The sequence below is a fragment of the Camponotus vicinus genome, unplaced genomic scaffold (genome assembly GCF_025532165.1).
Source record: "Camponotus vicinus isolate PSW18456_S1 unplaced genomic scaffold, iyCamVici1.0 SCAF_7, whole genome shotgun sequence".
Lineage (NCBI taxonomy): Eukaryota > Metazoa > Arthropoda > Insecta > Hymenoptera > Formicidae > Camponotus > Camponotus vicinus.
Genome location: NW_028141979.1, coordinates 484,303 through 493,506, shown reverse-complemented (window position 1 = coordinate 493,506; position 9,204 = coordinate 484,303). Strand labels below are relative to the sequence as shown.

General features: G+C 32.2%; 2 protein-coding genes across 7 annotated transcripts; one reads left to right on the top strand and one right to left on the bottom strand.

Annotated features, from left to right (window-relative positions):
- Positions 1-1,171: 1,171 nt before the first annotated feature.
- On the top strand, positions 1,172-2,697 carry Rps18 (ribosomal protein S18). Its single transcript, XM_083105042.1, has 4 exons — positions 1,172-1,274; positions 1,660-1,845; positions 1,942-2,043; positions 2,484-2,697. The coding sequence occupies exons 1-4, from the start codon at positions 1,272-1,274 to the stop codon at positions 2,649-2,651; spliced, it is 459 nt and encodes a 152-aa protein (XP_082961168.1). The 5' UTR covers positions 1,172-1,271; the 3' UTR covers positions 2,652-2,697.
- Positions 2,697-8,722, bottom strand: Endob (SH3 domain containing GRB2 like, endophilin-B). 6 transcript variants are annotated; one of them, XM_083105031.1, is made up of 9 exons: positions 8,535-8,722; positions 7,975-8,116; positions 7,726-7,854; positions 7,487-7,649; positions 7,341-7,404; positions 7,217-7,252; positions 6,601-6,791; positions 4,462-4,597; positions 2,697-3,088 (listed from the first exon to the last, which is right to left on the bottom strand). In XM_083105031.1, the coding sequence occupies exons 1-9, from the start codon at positions 8,595-8,597 to the stop codon at positions 2,975-2,977; spliced, it is 1,038 nt and encodes a 345-aa protein (XP_082961157.1). In that variant the 5' UTR covers positions 8,598-8,722; the 3' UTR covers positions 2,697-2,974. The 6 variants fall into 6 exon arrangements, with proteins under 6 accessions (XP_082961157.1, XP_082961162.1, XP_082961158.1 ...); XM_083105035.1 differs by lacking the exon at positions 2,697-3,088 and adding an exon at positions 6,460-6,483 and having other exon boundaries at positions 4,458-4,597; positions 8,535-8,718; XM_083105036.1 differs by lacking the exon at positions 4,462-4,597 and having other exon boundaries at positions 8,535-8,717.
- Positions 8,723-9,204: the final 482 nt, after the last annotated feature.

Genomic DNA, 9,204 nt, shown 5'->3' with positions numbered 1-9,204 from the left:
GTACATTGTTTAATTAACAAGGATTGTTAAAATTTAAGGTATTGATCGAAATATAATTAATTCTAATATTGTTAAGGAAATATCATTATAATAAGCATCAATATGATTGAAAGGTCATAACATAATTAATTCTTTTATGCCCTTTTATGTATCCTCTGTTTCAATTTTTATTCGCACTAATGAATGAATGCGATTCGATAAAGATTTATCGTTGCGATACAGTTTTATGTCGTTCATTAATTTTTAATTAATTAATACTTATTAATATTTATAGCAAATTATGTTTCGATACTAATCGTAATCGTGTTTAGTACAAAAATTACAATATACGAAGCGTTTCTTATCACTACTTTATTACTCGAGAGTCATCGTGCGAATGATGACAAAGCCGTGATATGTATATAGCGCGCTTGCTGTACGTCGCCAAGGCCAAACATGATATTATTGATAATTCTCTACCGAAATATTTTACGTACTACATATACACGCGGAATTTTAAATTATAGAGGTTTATTTTATTTTAAATTAATTATTAAACGATTGATGTATCACGGAACCTTTTGTTATGCTAATGATTTGAATTTATTCGATTGTTTTACCGCGTTTTTCCGAAGTCAAATTTTATAATATTTAGTTTTGCATTTTAAAAGACTGACTTAGAGCGAACTAAATCAATAAATAAATAAATAAATAAATAAATAAATGATGTTGAGAAAAAGAAAAAGAAGACACATAAATAAATAAATAAATAACAGCGTGAAAAGAGAGAACATACTAATATTTTTATATAATAAATTATTATTAATTAAATTATTTATATTTTTATTTATATTATTTATATTTTTAGAGGATGTGTTACCCTCTGAGAACATTCGTGGATATTGGTTTTGTAATTCATGTCCACGTTTTTAATGTCCACAAAGGGAGTATCGCTTCCAGGGATCATCTAAAAGCGGGCCATGACATTTCTCAGTCTTCTCTCTGGTAAAAATTAAGTTTAAGTTTTGTAGTTGGCAATTCTTAAATTTAATCGGCCGATTAAATTAACCGGATATGGTGAAACTGACCCATAATTTAATTTTGAAGTTATCCGATGCCGGTAAAGCAACACATCACGATTTTACATTATTTTCAGGCCAGCGCGTGCGCGCCATCTTTGAGAATCAAGAAGAATGAAACTTCATCTTCCGGTTTCATCCTTCGTCGTCGTCGTGTATCTCGATCCTCCTCCTTGTCTTTCGAAGAAAAGTGGCAGCGAGTGAAACGGCAAGATGGTGAGTTTCGTGAAAAACTTGTTCGAAATCCCGTCTTTTCAGTGAAATCCTGCACGATGCGTGCCAATTGTTTGAACGAGACGATAAATCTATCACTGCTGGACTTTATTTGAGAATATTTTCGTATTCACGGAGACTGGACGCGTCCAGTTGTAACATGCTTCCAACTCATAACCTTTATGGTCGGATTTTTTCCGAGTGTATTTTCCTCGACACTTGCTAAAATCAAACTTGCAAAGATTTTTTTAATCCGCAGTTTTGCGCTAAACTAAAATTTATCGTTTCAGAGCCAATTATTTTGCATCACGTGTTTTGAGCTACAGTTTACAGCTTTGAATATCTACACAATATTCCATTGACTAATACATTTTCAATTATTATTTAGTCGCTCGTGATTCCTGAGAAGTTTCAACATATTCTTCGTGTCATGGGCACGAACATTGACGGTAATAGAAAAGTCATGTTCGCTATGACTGCGATTAAAGGTGTTGGTCGACGTTATGCCAACATTGTTCTAAAGAAGGCAGATATCGATTTGGACAAGCGAGCTGGAGAATGCTCCGAGGAAGAAGTAAGTCGACTTATTTCTCTATAATTAAAAAAAAATATATTTTGACATCGCAAGATATATATGTATACTTAAAATGTTTCTTAAAAATGCTTTCAGGTAGAAAAAATTGTCACCATTATGGCCAATCCTAGGCAATATAAGATACCAGACTGGTTCCTCAATAGGCAGAAAGATATTGTCGATGGAAAGTATTCACAGGTATGATTTATTTATCTTGGAAAAGAGAAAAATCAATTTCTGTTGAATTACAAATACTTTGTTGTCGAAAATTATAAAATTGCATATTAAAAGTGCAATATAATTAAATCTAAATGACTACATCTCTCTAAGGAATTCAAACAGGCATAAAAATATAATATACACATGTTTTTTCCAATAATCGTTTATCTTTCTTTACAATATATCTTACAAATCTCATCGCACAAAGTCACGACTGACTGTACAAACGTTCATTGTACATTCAGATGGTAGCTTGTGCAATAGTAACTGCATTGTTGTACATTTAAATTGCTTTGTAATATCTCTTATTCTAAGTAACAGGTACAACAAGTGCAACAGAGAGATCGAGTTATTTACAGATATATGTAATTGTTAATAAGAGTTAGTTCTAAATTTTATTTGTGTGTGTTATATCGCAGCTCACGAGCGCCAACTTGGACTCTAAATTGCGCGAGGACCTGGAGAGAATGAAGAAAATTCGTGCTCATAGAGGTCTACGTCACTACTGGGGTCTCCGTGTACGTGGTCAGCACACCAAAACCACTGGTCGTCGTGGACGCACGGTCGGTGTGTCGAAAAAAAAATAATCTATATATATATTGTGCATATTAACAATAAATTTTTAAACAATAAGTGCTTCATTCGATTTATTAATACTGAATATAAAAATCGATCATGAAACATATCGCGACGATTGAATTCAGGAATCAACGTTTATTATATATTACGTTATATATTATATAATTTTGGAACAATTATTATTTAGATCAAAATATTAATTTCTTGATCCTGACATAACAAATCGCTTTCCAAATTAAATAAGCTATTCTAATTTCAAGCTGAAAAAGCGAAAGAATATGTATTCTAAAAATGCAATTGACAATAGGTGATAGAATATCTTTAAAGTGTTTCAACGATGTATAATAAGCCTCTCCAAGTATACTTTGGGCACCTTTCCTCGTTGATTGCCTCTAATTCCCATGAAGTAATCTTCATCGTCGGGAATTTCATAAATACCAATTACCTAAAATATATATGTATCATAATATATTTAATGTTTATTAAGCAACATCTTGCATATCGATCATAATATACACAAGCAACTATATAGCATTGATAAACATCTAGGTAAATGTACAGAAGGTACATATAAAAGATACCATAATCGCGATATATATGAATATATATGAATATAATTAATGAATAAAATGCCCTTAACAAAGTAAACATTTATTGATAATACACACATGCATAATTTGAATAAATATACAATAACTTTGTTTTAACCTTTTTGGATTGAACATGTTCCATTTGTTATTTTACAAATCTATAGATGCGGGAAAGGAATGTAATATATGAACGCTAATACATCATTTAAAAAAAAAAAGAATAACAAAACTGATGCGCACTTAAATCCAAACAAATTAAAAATTGAGATATACAACACATTTATCATGCATAAATAATACAATTCATATATAAGTAGGGTGTGAGTGTAATTGATAATCTTATAAAGATAAGTAAATTTTTTTAATCAAGATAATAGGTTAACCAATATTTTGGATCGTGTTTTACAATTTGTAAGATGAATATTATTTTCTCTAAAAAAATCGCATATATTTATAGACTTTCAAAATTATGCAGAACGATATTTATATTACTAACATTGCATTATTATGAATGCTACTATCCTTATTTTTTATATTACATAGCATATTTTATATTCATTTAAAAAATAATTCCTTCTAATTGCATAAATATCATAGTCCTTAAAATTTCTTGCTATGCATTTCCATCTCTCTGACAATATATGTAGAAAATATAACGTAAGTAATATACATGAGTATTTAAAAATTATTTTCAAGAAAAACATAGATACAGTTATTCAGAATATATGGTACTTTGTAAATTAACAATATATTACATGTATAGCTTTGAGAGTATATGTTCCAATATTATTAACAGAGAGCTCTTAAAGATTTATATAAATATGAACGCATATCTCGATTTAAAAACTAGAGTAAATAACAAGTACTTAAGTCTAATGTATATCAAGAAATATAACATTTCCGACAACTTAATTCTTTCGGGACAGATTTCTCGGTATTCTCCGTATCTTTTTCAAACTGATCGAAAATTGACAATAAACTCGAAAGATTTAAGCTTAAAATTAAGTTTTACATAGAGGCCTGAAGAAACAAAGAGAGATACAAAAAGAAAATGTTCTCTAAAGTATTATACAGATTTTATATTAAAGATTTATACAGAACTCGATAAAAAAATGTGTATAATCTAAATAATCTTACAATACCATAACTTAATTCGATTACAAACTCATGCCTTTCGCACGATTGTATATCGCCAAACACATGCCGTCTAAATTTCAAATTTTGTTACCTCGTCCTGCATAACGCTCAGCTCGCTAGAATCCCTCGCGTCGTAATTGCACAACACTCTCGCTCTGTCCTGATCGTTCTCGGATAGTGCATTGGTAGTGGCTGGTTGGGTGGTATAATAGGAACCCCCAGATAAGCTGGGTAGGATAAATGATAAGTGAATATGGTGTGCATTTATCTTTTTAACTCATGTATGTGAATGAAAATGTATGAGGGAACACAAACATAAGAGTTTTGATAAGAGTCGCACACTGACATAAATCACAAATGTATCGCTTTAATCGAGCTTTTACTTCATTTTGATCAACGCGAAGTTTTGTTCCAACATCATAAATTATGCGTAACACGATGCAATAAACTTTTGATCAAAGCGAATGATATGTATTTTTTATAACACATATTTACACATTTTTACAAAGATGGCTCATAGCTAGCTGAGAGATATGTTATATCTATAGCTGAATATACATTAAATATATTCATATTTTACAACCAAAGAAACGTTGACGTTTTTTAGAAAAACAGGCACACTCAATATCAAGTTCTACTTAATTGTTATTCAACAATGAGCGAAATAATCATAAGTGTTTAATTGTGCTGAATTAAATCAATATGCATGCGATTTACAAGGAGATTGAATTTTATTATATTACTCAACAAAAATTAGTCTGTTCTTGCGAGCATGTGTGTTCTCACTCAATTCTACTGGAATTACATGCATTACTGTTATATTTTCAAAATGTCAAATACGAGATAAATGGAAATTTAATATCTCTCAGTATAATATAATCAAATTGACCATTTATATCAACAAGAAAAGCGTCATGTAATTATATCATTTACATATTTAGTTACATGGCATTATTACAACACGGAGGATTAGTTTTTCCTCGATACCATCATGAACCATTCTCAATCGAGTTACGGCGATGTAACAAATAATTGCTTACAAAGGACGACATTAGAGCAATAAGAGATGGAAGAAGAGATAAAGTTGTAGATCGCCGTGAATCGTTGACGAGGAAATTTATCGAAATATTTTGCCTAAATATGTACAATTATATGATTGCATATATATTATATAAAATTATAGTCTCTATTCGATGACATATTTGCAACGATTAAGCGACATTGATCGAATTAAGCTCATGTTTAAATTTAAAAGCACATGTATGTAGATTAATGTCGATAAACATTGCTATTAGAAGAAGAGAAAATTGTATAACAACTAACATAATAGATCTGTTAATTAAATAGTTATAGATCCAGAATTTGTAACAATCCGTAAACAATTTCTCGATGGGGTAAATTAAATTTTAGTATTATCAGTGTCGAATGTGGCTGTAACATAAGCGGTAGATCCGGTGGTTGTAGATGAATTTTGAGGGCAGACAGATGAGTTTACAGGGAGAGTGGGCGAGGGAGTTAGCTCGATCACTTCCTCGCTGTTGACTCTCAGTAAAGGGCTCGGTTGACGTGCCCTGCAATTCCAATCGTGCAAGCAGAGACGGAGAGTATAGCAAGAGAAAGAAAATACTCCAACATTGAATGTGGAAGCCAGAAGCGAGGAAAATAATTAGAAATATAACGAAAATGAGAGAATCTATTATACTATGTTTGTTACAAGCTCAGGCTGATAAGCGATTAAATTGTACGTCGGCATTAGATCTGGTATAATAATTTGATTAACCACCGGTTTCACCATCAAGTTAGCCATCTTTAAGCTTTAATTTCGTTATCTATAATTTAAAAATTAAACAAATTAACAGACATTGTGTTGAAACCGGTTGCAACTGGTAATGTTCGGCAAACCAAACGCTGCGTCTTCTGTACAGCGAAAGATTTATATGTTATTGTGAAAAATCTCGTCAAATTTCATTCAATTTCATTCAATATTGTTGGTCCAAATCTATGCCCGATGTTCTACGGAGAAGCGGAGCTCGCAAGCTCGATATCTAAACAGTTATTAGTCATTCAAGGTTTGTCAAACATTACTCACTCGGATCACCATAAGGTAGGATAGCTGTACAAGAAATGTCGCAATGACACATACTGTGCGAGGACAATGATATCGTGGAATAGATAAGAGAACACGTTTTGCAAGACAAAAGGAAACCAAGCGGCGGATGAGATAGCTTACCCGGCAAGCTCGCGTTGTAGATCCTGCATGACGGCGTGACACTGCGCGTAGTGGCGACCTTGTGCCTCCACAAACTCGTGTAAACATCGCAGATGTCCGGCCTGAGAACTCGAGACACCTTCCAACAATAATTTCACGATCTCTGCTTGTCGATCGAATTCCGACTGTACTACCCTCAGCTCCCTCTCTGCCTGAATGAGCAATATATATATATTTTATTTCCTTTATTCTTTGTGCGTATTTCGACATTTGTTATTTAGTGTGACAAATCAGGAAACTAAAATGAATTGCAAAGCGTATATTTTGCGAAAAAAAATTATTCGCTTTGCAATTTGATAATTGTTATTAATTGCTCCTTTTATTCACCTATGTTATGTTTGCATAGAAAATAAAAGGATATTTTATTCTATAACTTAGATACATGTATTACTTAAAAAAATGTGCTCGATTGCATATGCAACATGCAAGTGTTACAAAAATACAACTACTTGAAAAATATTTGTAAAATGTAACATATAATCATACAAATAGTTATAAAAATCTTTTTTATCGCGATTGTATTGATCATGGATCTCTGAATCAAAAAAGCGATCAAAACTGTCGATTGCATTAATACCTGATCGAGCAACACTTCGGGTGATACGCCAGACTCCTATCAATTGCAGCAGTATGAAGGACAAAACACATTGTAGATGTATAAAACGCATCTTTAAGGTAAACAAATGATTAACGATACTTACACTCTGTTGACCAAGCATACTCCTTGCTTTCCTTACTTTATTTTTACACGCATCCAGATCCAGCCTGTAACAATCATTTAATATTGTGTGTAGTACAAAAAAATTTTTAGTAAACAAAAGGGATGAGCAAAGCAATTGTATATTACCTCTTAGTTTCCAATATTGCCATCTCTTTGCTAATAGTCTTCATCTCTCCATCTAAGAATTTTCTCAGAGGCTGTATGTAACAATTGGCAGCAGTTCCTATAAAATCTCTCTCAATCTGTCCCAATCTTTGCTGACACTGGCCGACTTTTATTAATGCACTACCTAAAATGCGATTAAATTGATATTTTTATAGAAAGTTCTTATATAATATACTTTAAAGAATTCTTTTCATACTAACCATAAGCTACTCCTGGACCAAAATCATTTCCAGCTTCTATCATATCGGTACCAACATACTCCAAATTGCTCAACCGATTAGGTCTTTTCTTATCAATTTTCTCAAAAAAAAAGTCTTCGATCCTGTTGCCTATAACATGTCAAATCAATAATATAATGTATGTAGAACTTTTTATAAAAGTTCAATTACATACATTATAATATAGTTTACGATTAATATATAAATTCAAGTTAAAAAAACATCCAGTACCAGGATTTGGAGTAAGTACAGCTTCCATATTCCGTAGTATCTTCTCTGTCCACGTCTTGGTAGCATTTGCTCTCTCGGCTAAATGTTCCAAATGCGCATCCAACTCTGTCTTTTCCGAAGTACCCAGTGTTTCCTCAGTTAACTAAAAAATACAATATATGTGTGGTGACTTGTATTAAATTTTTTCGGTTAATCTAACGCCAACAAATGAGGATTTCACACTCGTGCAAAGACGATTATAGAGCAGCATCGCGGAAATCGATATTAATCAAATACTGGCTGAAATTAAATTAGATATCTTAGGTTAAATGGGATAACATTGGGTGCGTAGGCAAATTTAGAATTTTACGATCTTGGCGTCGAATAAAATTCGACGATAACAGGAAACGGCGGAGGAAATCGAAAAGTTCGTCCAATGACATGTAACATGTTCGAAGATTAAAAATGTCATTCTCGGTGACAGGCACTAGACTCAAACGTGTATACGTTGCCCCTGCATTCCGTCCCTCGAGAAAGCAAACTAGGACTCGTTAGAAAAGGGAAAGAATCGCTTTTCCCACCTGCACGACTCTGCTAAAGGCAGCTCCCGCATCCTTCACCAGTTTCTTCATATTAAAATCCATCCTCGCGATTAGATACTTGACGGTCTTGACGCACGATCGAGAATTATTTCACCCAACCCTCCTTTTTCACTCCGTCTCTCTAATGTGTGTGTACATATACATGCATACACTTTATTTTCTATCGATCATTAATACCGCGTGTCTCCGCAGAGTGGCGACATATTGTCGCATGCGTTGGATCTTTAAATAACTTTTTTTTTTCGCTGTATCATGACATTGCTCGCTGATAAGAGAATCTTTAAATAAAGTCTACCCTTATTTTCTACATCAATATTGATAAGAAAAAAAAAGAGAAAATTATTCTATATAAATGTTTATCGAGCAACTTGAGTAGTTTTGAAACACCCTAATTTCTACTTCTTTATTTGAACTTGCTGTCGAAAGATTTTTTTTATTACGCTATATTTTTATTTCAAATTTTGGCAAATTTTATTACTCATAACTAAATTAACTATGGCTAAATTAATGTAATTATTTATGATGCAGCTCATTAAAAATTATATAATAAACATGTAATAAAATTTAATTTCAAACACATGAGTGCCAAACTTCAATTATATAATATAAGCATTATAGAATCTCTTAAATTGTAAATTGTAGGGTAAAA

Bases quoted from the DNA above. Each gene is read 5' to 3' on its own strand.
- Rps18 (XM_083105042.1), top strand. The intron at 1,846-1,941 runs GTAAGTCGACTT...AAATGCTTTCAG, and splicing joins GAGAATGCTCCGAGGAAGAA to GTAGAAAAAATTGTCACCAT. The intron at 2,044-2,483 runs GTATGATTTATT...GTTATATCGCAG, and splicing joins TCGATGGAAAGTATTCACAG to CTCACGAGCGCCAACTTGGA.
- Endob (XM_083105031.1), bottom strand. From the start codon at position 8,597: ATGGATTTTAATATGAAGAAACTGGTGAAGGATGCGGGAGCTGCCTTT. The intron at 8,117-8,534 runs GTGGGAAAAGCG...TGTATTTTTTAG, and splicing joins CCTTTAGCAGAGTCGTGCAG to TTAACTGAGGAAACACTGGG. The intron at 4,598-6,600 runs GTAAGCTATCTC...TATCCTACCCAG, and splicing joins CTACAACGCGAGCTTGCCGG to CTTATCTGGGGGTTCCTATT.